At 40.0% G+C, this 15480-nt stretch overlaps 1 protein-coding gene across 1 annotated transcript in view; it reads right to left on the reverse strand.

The window, feature by feature from the left end:
• The window catches only part of tmem214 (transmembrane protein 214), an 89106-nt gene extending 86160 nt beyond the window's left edge, over nt 1-2946 (reverse strand). Inside the window, exon 1 of the mRNA XM_039748313.1 lies at nt 2625-2946. Coding sequence (XP_039604247.1) covers nt 2625-2781 — 157 coding nt within the window. The 5' untranslated portion in view covers nt 2782-2946. The remainder of the gene's footprint in view (nt 1-2624) is intronic.
• Between the last annotated feature and the right edge of the window lie 12534 nt (nt 2947-15480).

The raw sequence follows: 15480 nt of genomic DNA on the forward strand, positions 1-15480 counted from the left end.
AGTGATGTCTTGATTGCATCTTTAAATAAATTTAATTGTCCATCCATCCATCCATTTTCTAACCCGCTGAATCCGAATCACGGGGGTCTGCTGGAGCCAATCCCAGCCAACACAGGGCACAAGGCAGGAACCAATCCTGGGCAGGGTGCCAACCCACCGCAGGACACACACAAACACACCCACACACCAAGCACACACTAGGGCCAATTTAGAATCGCCAATCCACCTAACCTGCATGTCTTTGGATTGTGGGAGGAAACCGGAGTGCCCGGAGGAAACCCACGCAGACACGGGGAGAACATGCAAACTCCACGCAGGGAGGACCCAGGAAGCGAACCCGGGTCTCCTAACTGCGAGGCAGCAGCGCTACCACTGCGCCGCTCTGACTGGTAGTATATTTTTTATTCCTTACACTTTCAAAAACTGACTAAACTAAATTATATTCAGTTTGGCTATGGAAACCTAGTACTGAATAAGAGATTAACTTGAAAACAAAACATTCCATACAATTTCAAAAACACAATTGGTAACAGGATGAATGAATGAACTATCAGTAGTAATGTCCATTATGGATGCTGCATTAACTGAAAGTGTAAAACAGTATGTAGTTATATTTTTTCACAGACATCCAAAATGCTTTTCTAAAACTGTCCTCACTTTTTAAAGGATGTATTTCACTGTGAGAAAATACAAGTATGTCTCTTAAATAGTTGCTCTCTATAGAACTGGATTTACACTTGCTCCTGTTCTTTTTTAAAAGCAACTACAGCCCAAAGAACTGCTCTGCAAACACACAGAAGAAGCACTGTAGAGTTCTGTTTAATGTAACATTCTGAATGCTGGTACCATGAGAAAGTAAAATGTACACACTTAACAGTATTTTAGATACATTTGGGAATTGTCTAACTTTAGAAATTGTGTCAAATAAATTGCAACCTTGATGAAAATTGTTAAATATACAGGAGGATATTTAAACCAAAATTGATCAGGCAGATATTTGTATTTTAGAGAAAATAAAGGTACTGGTATATAATAAAATTTTAAAAAGCCTGAGAATTGATATAAAAATGACTGTATGACCTAATTTTTGCTAAACTGTAGGTCTACACTACAAAAATGCTTATGCAAAAACTACTTTAAATGGGAGATGTTTTGCTTTCATTTAGCAAAGAAATCTGCTAAAGGGGTAAGTAAAATTTTCTTAAAATTTCTAAAATATTCTATATTGTTAATAACAAATGTTTTGATAAGTCAATAATCCTTACAATAAGGAAAACTAGATTTAAAATCATGAAAGAAATACTTTTCACTTGCTTAGATTTTTTTTTTTTTGCAATACAGTATATGACTTTCTTTGCTATTTAATATTGTATAACCAGTTTTTGCCCCAATTGTGATTTCTATTTAAACTAGTGGCCAGTAAAGAGTATTTCCTGATAATCAGATTTTTCTTATTTGGCAACTTTTACTCAGTTTCATCTTTTTGCGTTAAAAGAAACTATGCTAAGGAAATGCACAGAAGTAAAAATGATGACACCTGGGGACTCTAAAAAAAAAAGTGAACAACAGGTAAATAAAAATGATTTTTGAGTTGAGGGTTATTATCTTGTGTAAGATAATAAGTCAAAGATTTAATTTTTGGGTATATATATATATATATATATATATATATATATACACATATACACACACACACACACATATATACATACATATATGGCCTGATAAAATATCTTCAGGCGCCCTTCTCCAAGTTAAAATTAGGGTTTTAAAGAACTACATCAGGTCAACAAACATACATAAAACTAGGGGTGACTTTAACCTAAGGGCTCAGGGTAATGTACCATTTTAACCTCTGGGCCCCGTTACAATGGGGTTATGGTGAGGCTAAAGGAAAAGGCAAAACAATCTACAAAAATCAAAAAACATGATACACACAGGAAATGGAACCCTTAACCTCAGGGTCCTAGGTAATAAGTCTATTTTAGCCTCAGGGCCCCATTACAGTAGGGTTTATATATATATATATATATATATATATATATATATATATATATATATATATATATATATATATATATATAGTTATAAACTTAAAATGAGTAGCGCAAGTCACAATTCCCAATTAGTGCCCCCAAAATATGCTACTTGACACGCGTTGTGATCATTTTCATTATCACGGGACAACAAAACGGATCATCATCTCACTGTAAACTGGGGCTGTTCGTGAAAGACGCTATATACAAAAAGACAACGCCAAAGGTCCGCATCCTTCTTCAACAGTTGTGGGTGAGGAAACGCTTACGAATGGAGGGGGTGGGTAATGGGGGCATTTCATTTTCACTGATAGCGCGTAGTCTTCTGTGCCTTTACTTCACATCAGAACAGCTGCTGATGATATCACATTTCCTTCATAACCACGTATAGGGCTAAACATTATTATTCTTACAAAATTGCATCTCGTGGAAAAAAAATCCGAGCTAAACGCTTCCTTCAGCTGTGCTTAGGCACAACAGTTGCCCCAGCTGGCATTTCGTGTCAGCAGGAGTCTTAACTTAAACAACACAAACGTCAGCGAGCAAAGTGAAAGCATTCACACAGCCGGATTCAAAACGTCCACTTACACGAAGGGTACAGCTTGGGCATATTCGCCTCGGTCAGAGCTTTCCGTCCTCCGTCTCCTTTCTTAACATTTTGCATTTTCCCAGCCATTCCAGCTTTCTTGTTCTTTTTTACCATTTCCCATTTGCCAAAAGAACCGTTGTTTATCGACGAATCCATCACAAACGATAACTGATATATGGTCAAAGATTTGGAAAAAAAAGGCAGTCTCTTGCACTTCTCTTCCTGACAAAACAGACGTGTTTCGAATCGCTGTCTACTTCACTATGCCACGTTTCCTTTCTCACAGTGACGTAACAAAGCGTATTTTTTAAAAGGAGAAAAAAACCTCGAATCTAGTTGCGCGTGTAAAAAATATGAGTGCGCGTGCGCTTCATTCTACACATGCGCACATTTTTGAGAGGCGTGAAACAAAAATTTCAAAAATTTGGGATGGTCGATATATAATTAATACTCGCGTGTTTGATAGGGTTTCTCATTTTTACCCGAGTACTGTGTTCTGTTTTGTCACCCACCTCCCAAGTATGTATTTAGATTAACTGTTAATTAAACGATGTCGTTCTACGACCCAAGTTCTTACAGTGCCTCTGATTCCTTACACTGTTACGGCACATTTTTATGTTCATCAAATACACATTTGGCTTCCATGTCACCCACACTTTTCTGTAATTGAATACATGCACAGTGCGAGAGCGAGAGTGCAGCCCTAAATTAGCTGTTAGGAAGTATTCCTAAAATCTGTATTTGTCCCATATCATACAGGTGTCTAACTTCTCACATTGGCAATCAATGCAGAAGCCACACTTTCAATATTTCTGCGCAATAATCTTTACTAACCGAATGTGAGTGCAGGCGTGTATTCACGGGTCACCGCCCTCCTATTCAAATCAGAGGCGAAATCTGACCAATCAGATGTCCAGAGATTGTGACGTTCCGGCTCGCGGCCGAAATAGCTTGCTTTTATTGCAAGTCATTCTTGCATTGAATCCTTTTTTTAAACGCAGTTCAAAATCATGATGTTGCCAGGTCATCATCACTTTCTAAACTGATAGAAAACAATAACAATATCTCAGGTTTCTATCTGATACTATTTCTAAAGTAACTAACAATCCTGAAACAATTAATCCGCGGCTTCGACTGGGCTTAGCAGTGATGTTCCTATTATCTTTTTTTATGAGATGGTAATACCATCTAGGATAAGGCCGATCTCCAGCTCTGTGCTTAATAAATCTGTGCTTTGCTTTTTATTCTCTGAGGTACTGGCAAATGAGACTGCTGTAGAGTACAACCAGCAATTACAATCCTTTGCCCATACTGTAAATCCAGAATTTGATTAATTGGTTACCACATCTAGTTCAACTACTTGCCTGCTTCATCCTTATTCCTACTAAATTCATTAAAAATCTTGTACCTACTATTGGTGAGTCACTTTTAAGCACTGTAAATTCATTATTAAATCTTGGGAATTTACATGAATGTTTTAAAGTGGCCATTATTAAGCCTCACCTAATGAAACTAAAACTTGCCCATAGTGAATTGTTAAATTATAGACCCATTTCAATTTTTCTTTTATCTCTAAAATCTTAGAGAAAGTAGTACCTAAACAGTTATGTATATTTTTGCAAAAAGTAAAGTCTGAAGTTTTTAAATCAGGTTTTAGATAGTACCAATATACAGAGACTGCTTTAGTCAAGTACTTAATGATTTACATCTCTCTAGTGAACATGGCTAGTCTTCTCTGCATTTGAGCAGGTTTGAAAAGCTTCCTGGTAAAAGTTGTCAGGCACTCTCCTGGTTTAGATCCTATGTAAGTGATTGTTATCAGTTTGTACATGCATTGAGTACTCTGAGGTAACCAGGATAAAATACAGTATGTGGTCAATCAGGATTCAGAGCTTTGTCTGTTGCATTTTTGTTTTTGTGTATGTTGGGCAGGCCACAGGTTGTGAGGCTCAAGGACTGTGTTTGATAGTGAAGTGAACAACACTAGAACAGTACAAGGAACAGTCCCTTTTCCTTTTCTCTTTATTCTGTATGCCTCAGACTGTAACTGTAACAGTAAGTCATGTCATTTGCGGAACATTTCTGAATTTTCTGCACTTATGGGATGTATTAATAAAGGGGAATGAAACAGAGTGTTGGAGTCAGGTGGAGAACTTTGTTTTCTTGGGGCAGAAATTATTGTCTGCTACTTAACATCAGCAAAAATAAGTAATGGGATATTGTCTATCGCTGTATCAAAGAGATCCTGTGCTTAGCCAGTATTTAGGAAGTAATTGTAGAGAGAGTGCATTGAAACACTAACACTGAGTATGAATGAATCATTCAGCAGAAGAGTGTCAAGAAACGTTAATGGGGCTCCTACGTACCAACAGCAATATATCAGTATAATGCCTCACTGTCAGAATTTTTCTTTCTTTTAAGGCATTCTGATGTGAGTATATTCAATATTAACTTAATGTGCTTCTGTAAATAGCCAAATATTCCCCTTGGGATAGATGGATAGATAGATAGATAGATAACTCTATCTATTTATCTATCTATCACTTCAGTTGCTGTGGGTCTAAATCTGCTGATAAAAAGTTTATCTGAAAGTCATCTGAGACTTAGGTATCTGTTAAAGGTCCAGTCTTTCATTGTCACCTATATTAAGAATATTTCTATAGTATCATTCATTCACTTGAGAAATACTGTAAAACTATTATGTATGTTATTCCATGATGCTGAAAAATGTATTCATGCGTTTACTACTTCTTGATTGGATTTGTGTAATACCTTGTTATGTAGCTTCACTTTAGTCTCACAAAATAGCTAAAGTTAGTTCAGAATGCAGCAGCTAGAGTGTTTACAAGAATCAAAAAATACAGATATATTACTCCAGGTTTTGTCATTTTTACATTGGCCTCCGGTAAAATTTCATACTGATTATATGGTATTGCTTCTCACTTATAAAGCTTTGCATGGTTTTGGACTTCAGTATTTGAGTGACATTTTAATTCCATACAATCCCTCCTGGCTGCTCCAATTACAAGGAGTAGAATATCTTGTAGCCCCAAGAATATAAAAAGCCACAGCCAACAATAAAGTATTTTCCTAAAACTCCTTATAAAACTCCTTTCTATTTATGGAATATGCCTCTTATGTAGATACGAGATTCAGGCACTATTTCTGTGATCTACAGTAGGCTAAAAGCATACTTGTTTTCTCTGGCCTATAACTTCTTCATCTTTTTCCACTTCTATGTGCTTCATCGACCTTCTTCAAACAGCTCAGTCCTGCACCTCCTTGCCAATCAAGCCCTTTTCCTTCAGATCTTCTTTAACTTCATCTGGTCCTGTTGCCTTTCTACTTTTTATTCTTTTCAGTGTCTCCTTCACTTCCACCCTCTTCATTCTTGGTAGAAGCCCTTCATTTGGTGTTCCTTCCCCAAATACTACTCTTGGGTTTTCTTCATTCAACAGATTTTCAAAGTATTTCTTCTATCTATTCTTGATCCAATTACGCTCATTTAAGACAACACCTTGCTCATCTTTCATCTGCTTTATCTAAAATCCTTTCCAGCCTTGTTCCTGGTCTTTGCTCATCTATAAATCATTCTCTCACCTGCTTGTCACCAATTTTTCATACACCTGCTCTAATGTTTGTGCCTTGGCTTTTGCCACTGTCTTGTTTGTTTATCTGCCTATACCTTTCACTATCTTCCTCCTTCACTGATTGCTGCAGTTTCTTCTTGGATTCCTTCTTTGCCTTTACCACATCCTGACCTCTCTGTTCCACCACCATGTCTCTTTGTCCCCAGGTGGACTCCTTCCTGTCATCGTACCTAACACCTCTTCACCTATTCTTAATTCAATTTTCCTATTATTCTGGGTTGCTTCCAGTTGAACAGTAAGAGATAGTGCAATGCCTTTATTTTCAGAATCATAGTGTTCAAAGTGCAGTGTTGTCTTCTTGAATAAATAAACCATAAACCATAATAATAATAGTTAAATGTTAAATTGCAAATAAATAAATAATTCCAGAAAATAAATAATAAAATATAGAAGCTAAAAATCTAAAGGTAAAATAGAAGTCAGGTTCAGTCCATAAAAACCATCAAGAGTATCAATGTGTTCATCTAAAATCATGTCCCTGCTGCTCACCCATGAAGCCTGCTCAACAGCAGGAGATGCTGTTCAACTAGCACAGTTGTCCTTTTAACTGGCTTGTACCCCTGTCATCATCCCTCAGCATTCAGCAAGGATCTCATGAGGACTGATCCGTTCTCCCAAAACAAATCCTTGGCATTCTGCAGAAATGTCTTGGAGTGATTCATCACTCCTGTTACTCTGGGCACTCACAGGAGTGACCTTACCCCATGAGTGCCATCCTCTTACTCCACCAAGGTTATCATCCTTGTCCGTTTGCCTACTCAAAGCAGCACCTGCTCTGCTACGATCCTGACCCCATTTCTTATAGTTTCCTTTCAATTTAACCTCTGGTCTTTCATTTCTCTTTCATTCTTTCTTTTTATAAGTCTTTCTTGATCTCCTACTAGCCTGCTTAGATTCCTTTTCCAATATTGTGGATGCCTGTGTCCTGATTACATCCACAGAGTGTCAATGCTTTGCATGTAAATACGTGGCTGGCCAATTTCCCCTTTTAACAACTTGGAAACACACAACTATGCTACCAGGCATGCACACATACCCACCAAACTTGAGTGCACTGCTTTTCTTTTTATACTGCATACTGCCATGGGACTCTAAAAGCACTTTACTACAGTTAGACCTTTTTTTTGGAGTTTAAAGCTCAGAAATATATAAAACTGCTTTGTGAAAATAGTCATTGTAAAATGCACTATATAATTAAAATGTAATTGATTTGAATGATTAATTGCTTTTCTTCTGCAGACCAAGTAACAAATCAACAGCAAAAATCTGATTGGAAACTCCTGTGAGCACACTGAAGTGGGGCAGTTAGCACAAACCACAAAAACAGGAATCAAAAACAAGGATGCAATGCTGAAGCTGTTGATCCCTCTTCAGCTTTGGCTTAAGTACTGCTTGGGCTAGTACCTCAGCTGCCTAATTAGGTAGCCCCACCTCCTTAGGAGGCAAGGAGATAACTAAAACATTTATAGAAAAATTACAAAATAACACAATAGACAGATAGATAGATACTTTATTAATCCCAAGGGGAAATTCACATCAATAAAAGTCATAATAAACTGTCATGAATTGAGGAATACTTATTAATGAAATCCCAATGAGGCCTTCTCAAGGTAAGTGGGGAGCAGGCCTTCAGAATGGGAAACTGGCCAATATAGTTAAATGTTCTAAAAACAATATCAAATACCCTCACAAGAGGAAGGATCTGCCTGTGGTAAAATGTATTTATGATCTGAATAGTACATATAGACAGCAACTGTCAAAATAGGTGTTAATTTGATTGATGACTTTAAGCCCCACCCCCAAACATGATTGACAACATTAAGCCCCGCCCAAAAATATGGTTTATGAAAATACGGAATATGAAAATATAAAAATATGATTTATGAAAATATAATTTATGTAAATATGAAAATATAAAAATATGAACTATACCCCGCCCCTGGGGTGTTGGACCACCGTCATAATTGATCATCTCTAAACCCCGCCTTTTAGGGTGGGTCTTTCGTAAACCGGACATTTATCACTCCCCATTAACAATACTCACGCCCCTGAGGTACGCCTTTATCTCTCTATCCACCTATAGGGTTAGGAAGAGGCATATCACTCCACCCCTTCCCAACTCCGACTGTGGGAGGAGACAAAAGAGTTCTTGTATAAAATTCTAGTTACCTAGTGAAAACACCACGACACACAAAAGCAAACAGAATGGACGGTCTTTTGAACGCTCCTAAGAAACTGAAAGCCAACAGGGCGTCCAGTAGAACGTTACGGGAGTTACGGGAACCACACTTCAGCTCTGTCGGTTATGATTCTAACTGTGCTTTGTGTCGGGTAGAAGTAAAAAGAAATGCTGAGGGATAGCCCACGATCGCCGTTTCCAAGAAGGAGCCTATCCTTCCCGAATATAACGAGGAAGATAAAGAAAATGTGATAAAGGAGCGAGTGAGTGAAATTAATTTTTCTATAAAAGACTGGAGTTTTTTTAAAGCTCTTATGCCAAATATTGATGAAGCTATTTATCAAGGAAAACTATCCGACCAGATGAAAAGAATTAAAAGAAAATTGGAGGAGGAGTTTAGCACGTTGAATAATTCATGCTCGGAGGAGGAGGAAGAAAACTGGGAGTGAACCGCCTCCTAAGTGATTGGAGATAAATACAGAGGTCTTTTCCATAGTCTACATTAACCTAAAACCCTACCGAGATGTCTTCAACTAACTGCCCTTCCGAAGCTGGTGCTAGCTGGGCCAGTCGTCTCCCTGTTCTCTCGGCCTCTGAGGTGGCAGAAGTCCTTGACATTTTGATGCGCTCCGAAGAACCAAGCTCCGGGGGTATGGAACATACGTCCGCCGCTGACTACCTGTTTTGGCCGGCTAACCTTCAAGCCGACACCACCTACTCTACTCCCGACGATATGATCGACCCTAACCTACAGCCCGGCTACTCTGCGGCAGACCAGATGCTGACAGACAACAATGTGTTTTGGGCGGGTCACAACCAGCACCCCGCCGGCTACGTACCTGATCAGGCCTGCTGGTCTATGGAACAGACAGCGGCAGTCAACTACCTGTTTTGGCCCGACGACATCGTAGCTAACTCCGGGTCCTCTGCTCCTAACAACTCTCCTTCAGACCCACCGTCTTGGCCAGGTCTTCTGATGCCCTCAAATGACCAAATCTATTGGCCCGAACCTCAGTTACCCGCTCCTGATGATATGTATTGGCTGGACAGTCTCCTGGAGAACCGTACAGTACCTAACTTTTTTATCCCTGCTGAGGATGCTCTGGGGAGCCTAACGGGCGCTGAGGAGATAGCCATGCAGACCATGCATCAAGAAGAGACTGTGGACGACTTGGTAGAGGCTCTGGCCGCTTGGAAGCCATCGTCCCAGGATTCTGATTATGAGGGCATGGACATTGAACAAACTGACGGGTCCCTGGGTGAAACACTTCGAAAGACTCTGAAACTGATCAAGAGTTTGATTGCGGCTCTGCTGGACATAATAGTCGATCGGGACCTAAAAAGCACCTGTCAAGGTTATTTCATAGACCACCCCAGCCAGACGCAGCATACCTGTCTGTTTGAGCCTGACTCTTTTTATCAGGTTGGCCGTTTTCAAGAGGTTCTGACTTTTTTTTGCAAACCGTGGCTCAGGAGCCTGGTCATAAAGACTCTGGGATGCTTCAACATCTTTCCGCCTTTTCACAAGGTTCATTCATTTGTTCAAAATGCTGTAGATGAACTGGAAAATAAACATTCTATTAGCGAGGCTATTGTACAAGCCTTTCACAACATGGACAATCCATCTAACTTGAAAATACGTGAAATAGCCGATGCTTTCTCTAAAAGGCATTTTTCTGTAACTGACATAACCGATGCACCTTTGGGGTTTTACGGGGAGTACGACATAGAAAAATCAGACGAAGTGTCTGAACTCAATGTGCCAGTGCTATGAAATGTTTTAATAATGTTTTTAATACTGCTGTTTTGAAATATTAATAATGTTTTGAAAATCATCAATAAAGCCTCATTTGATTTTTAAACCATTGACATTTTTCTTTCACCGTCGGCGATGGAGGGTCACTTGAAAAAAGTTTATTATAACCCGGCAAATCCTGGTAGCTTTGGGGGAAAAGACTCTTTGAAAAGAGCTCTTGAGGTTTCGGGTCAGAAAAGTAATGACCAACAGGTGTCGGATTGGTTATCCGGTCAATATGCTTATACAATTCACAAACCCGCTAGAAGGCATTTTAGGAGAAATAAGGTTTATGTATCCGATATAGACTCGCAATGGCAGATGGATTTAGCGGACATGACAAATGTGTCTGAGCATAATCTGGGTTATAAATATTTATTTACATGTATTGACGTACTTTCCAAGTACGCGTGGGTACGACCCCTGAAGAACAAAGCAGGTAAGGAAGTGACAAGAGCCTTCCAAGACATTCTGAGAGCCGGGCGTACTCCAAAGAAGCTCCAGACCGATAAGGAGAAAGAGTTTTTTAACCGAGATTTTCAAAAGCTGTTAAAGAAGATCGGAATAAAACATTTCACCACAGGAAACGAATTAAAGGCCTCCGTGGTGGAGAGATTTAACCGGACATTAAAATCTAAAATGTGGAAATATTTCAGTGCTTATAACACGAGAACCTACATCGATAAATTGCCGGATCTAGTATACTCTTACAACAAAGGTTATCATCGAAGTATAAAAATGGCTCCTTCCAATGTAAACAGGTTAAATTCCTGGAAAGTTTTCAAAAATGTATACAGCGTAGCAACCCCCCGGGTCCGCCGTTGTTTCAGTTCAAAGTGTCTAAAACCAGACATCCTTTTGAGAAAGGTTATGAACAAGCATTTTCAGATAAAATCTTTACCGTATCTGAACTTGTACCTAGGGCACCGGCGTTGTACAAACTGAAAGACTACGATGGTGAAGAGATTGAAGGATCCTTTTACGACCCCGAATTACAGAAAATTAAAGTCGGGTCCACAGACGTTTACAGGATCGAAAAAATACTGGCTAGGAAAGTTAAGAATAAAAAACGACTCATTTTAGTCAAATGGCTCGGCTGGCCAGAAAAATTTAACAGCTGGATACCGAAGAGCCAGGCCCAAGATGTTCAATAAAATCCACAGGGCTACTAATCGACTCTTCATTCTCTAGCGGTATACGATGGAGCGCAAAAGTTTTTTTGTGACTCTTCCGAGCAACGTTTCCTCAGACATTTTCCCTAACAACACCATTTCCAATTTCACGATGAAGCTTGCTAAACCCATAGAATTAGAAGGTTCTTGGGAAGTCGGTCTAGCTGAAATTCAGTACCCACATACGTGGAATACCATAGACAAACCGGATAACAAATTCTACATTTCAGCTCCGGGGGTAAAAAAACATTACTACATTCCATGCGGATATTACGAAGGTATTCACGACCTACTGTCTTTTATGAATTCGACAACCTTAAGCCTGCCCACTTTGACAGATGTTGCAGCTGGATTTGTCCCTTCTGAGAACCCTGCGAAATTCAGTTATAATGCTGTGGAAAGAAGAGTCTATGTGGTACCGGGTGAAAAGGATGAAACTATACACTTAAAAGGACAGCTGGGTCGAATATTAGGAGCGCATCCTGATCAGACTCGGGGTTTAACTTATAAGGCTCCTTTCCCCGCCGACATCAGGGCAGGCTTTTACACTTTGTATGCGTATGGGATATGGTATCTCATCAGAGAGTCGGAGACAGCTACGTACCCCTTTTGAGGTGTGTTCATATAGATGATCAGGCGAATAAAATTACAACCATCACATATGACAAACCGCATTATGCGCCAGCCAGCAAGAATCATTTTGACACAGTGACTATTGAAATAAAGACGGACCAGAACAATAACGTGCCATTTCAGTTTGGTAAGGTGATAGTGAAGTTGCATTTCAGACCCATCAGGCATTGTATGCACGACTGAAACAATGTGGTCTTAACATGACCCGACACCTTACATCCAATATTATCAGACCCAAGCGGGTAACAGCTTACCGGGAATCACTGTATCCCCTGGGGGGATTGGAGGTATATTTTGAGGATTGTTTAGAAGAGCTTTACCTCTTCTGAAAAAAGGCTTTGACATCGCAAAACCACATATCAAATCCGCAGCTAAAAATATCGTAAAAGATGTGATCACAGGGGCCATATTCAGTGCTGCAGGTGGAGTCCTAGAAAAGCAGGAGGGAGCAGGCTTGATGGTCATGAGAAAGGCAAAACAGGACGTTTCTCATTTCTTTGTCCAGTTCAGTTTCCGTAGCACTCAAGAGTTCGTTCGGGGTAGCACTCTTTTGCTGAAAAAGAGACACTTGTTGCTGCGGGACCAAATACATTTTTTGAGCGTATTCCATGTTTATGCTCTAGAAGCTAGTAAACTGGATATGAATGGCACGGCGACTCTTAAAAGAGCTCCCAAGAAGCCTCCTTTCTGGTTCAGAATAGCTTTCTTCTTTTTTAAGGTTACTTTTTTGTCACTTATTTTTCGGACAGATGTTTTATGCTTCTTGAGTCACTTAAACTGTTTGGGGGAAAGAAGTATATTACCTTTTAAAGTATTACAGGCTATTTCGGACAAAGCATTAATTAAATCGTCAGAAGAGGCATTGATAAGAATTTTACGGCGGCGACAAATCCTCCTTGAGAGGATTTAAGTTTCTGCTTATTCTGGCTGACATGCTGACAGAATATGTAACTTTGACTCAGAACACCTTTTATCTTTTCATGGTGTACACGACCGGCCAGTCGGGCAGGAACAGACCTGTTCTTAATCGCAGTTCGTCGGGGGTCTGTGCCTTTAAATCCACTAAGAGATAGCCGTACGGTAGTTTTGTAGCATCTTCGAAAGCCTCCAAAAAGAACTTAACACGCCTTGGATACATTTGGCGGGCCAAGGTAGTGATCTGCAATTTGTCCAGGGGTTTTTTAAAAAGAGTAATATAATTGGCGTTAAGATTAATCGTTCGGCTTTTCTTTCCTTGAAAGAATAAATTTTGAACCAAGTAAATGATAGACAGATTCTGATGATGAGTATATTTTGTGAAAGCTTTTTTTATTTCCTGGCTTTCGCTAGCCGATTCCATCAGATCATCTATAATTACCAAATTTATTTTCTCAGGAGGGAGAAGTTCGTCGTCGCATAAAGACTTTGGGAGCCCCTCAATAAATTTTAATTGCTGAAATTTAGCCGACAGCTCGTCGTACATTTTCTGCCAACAATTATAAAACCAAATGATATTTTGAAAAGGGTGAGACACAACGTGATTCAAATGTTCCAATAATTTTTTCACATAATAGGATTTACCGGAACAAGAGGGCCCCGAGATAATTTTAGCGAAAGGGTGTTGAAGGCGGGCGTCAAAATCTCTTTTAGTAGCCATAAGGTCTTGTGTTGTAATCTTTTAGGAGAACCCTCTTGTTATACACCACTCTGCATTTCTTCCTGAGTGGTCTGTTTTCTAAAGTGAAAAGTTTTTTATTTCGATGGATCTGCTTACCGTGAACCAGTAACTCTTGAGGAGGGGCTTCATGAGACGTCACAAAATTCTGAACTAGATTGGTTAGTGACTCGAGGTTTATAATTTTACCGGTTTCGTGATTGATGGTGATACCTTTTACCTTCATACATGTTTTGCCTTGTGCCGTTTTATACCCGTACGTCTTTGGACCGCCTGAAGCAAATTCAGTAATATAATCACCAGGATTTAACTCACTGGTGAGCTCTCCTACATAGTCACCCAGAGGAGGATTTTACTGACCAGGCTGAGAAGTAAAAATGACCGAGTCGGTGTCGCGGTACAACACCCTTTCTCCCAGACTGTTCAGTAAATCGTACAACTCTAACCAGGCATAGGCCGTGGTGAAAGCAGCAATGACAACATTAACGCTACCAGGTAGGGCATACTTTTCATCGGTTTACTTCCATTGTATTGGAGCAATCTCTTTGCCTATACATTCAAATCCACCTCCTCGTAAGACTCTAGTTCATAGGCGTCGGCGAAATTTAAAGGGTGTCTTATTTCAGTGTGATTAAAAGCAGGTCTGTTGATCTGCTGAAAAACGCCCTGACCGTCATTACTAGAGACAGCAGACGAGGGTGAAGGTTTAGATACCACAGTACCACCGGACATGACTGGCGCGATTGAAGAGGTAGCTGCAAATGGATGTGCAATAGGGACTGAGGAAGCCGTGACTGAAACAGGGGACAAGACTGAAGCAAGGGGAGCAGAAGTGTTAGCTACAGGGACTGAAACAGAGGAGACAGGGCCTGAAGATACAGGGACTGAAACAGAGGAGACAGAGCCTAAAGAAACAGGGACTGGAACAGAGGAGACAGTGACTGGAAAAGAGGGAGCACAGAGGCATACTAAAGTAGAGGTACATACTAAAGTAGAGGGAGCAGAAGTGGGAGCAGAAGTGTGAGCTACATGGACAGAAACAGAGGAGACAGTGACTGGGACAGAGGGGCATACTAAAGTAGATGGCTTGGCACCAGAAGGGCTAGCTGAAATAAATGAGACAGAAGGGTTAGAAAAAGGGGGCAAGAATGAAGTAGAGGCGTTAGCAACTGGTGCCGAAGCAGAGGGCCCCCGAAGGGGGCATGACTGGAGCAGAGGGCCCAGAAGTGGAAGATACAGGGACAGAAACAGAGGAGACGAGCAGAAGGTACAGATGTAGCTAAGGGAGTAACCGAGACTGATGTGGCCATACTGTGAGAGGGGGCAGCATTTACAGAACCCGACATGTTTGTTAAACCATGACCCGTTTGAGCATTCACATTTTTGTTCAAAGACCGCTGAACCCTTTCTAACAAGTTATTTAATGTTTGCATTTCATCGGGGGTAGCTACTGGACGTAGGGCTTCTAATAGGCTGTCAAGCTGGTCATAGTCGATGGGAGTGGTAACAGGTGAAGGAACTCTCATGGTCGCTATTATATTATTAATTTGGAACAGGTTTTGATTTTGCCAATTAATATATTCCAACTCATTAAAATATCGGGGTGGTGGAGTAGACATTTTTGGGGGCCGAATAGAAAAGCAGAGCTCATTCGTCATGTCATGCAATAAACCAGCATTTTGAGAACCGCTCCCAGCGTCCAAGTCCTCACTTGCAAGCCTCTTGCCAGACATTATTTGGAGAACAAGTTTTCTAAAATTGCATACAATAAA

Source organism: Polypterus senegalus, chromosome 3, assembly GCF_016835505.1.
Source record: "Polypterus senegalus isolate Bchr_013 chromosome 3, ASM1683550v1, whole genome shotgun sequence".
NCBI lineage: Eukaryota > Metazoa > Chordata > Cladistia > Polypteriformes > Polypteridae > Polypterus > Polypterus senegalus.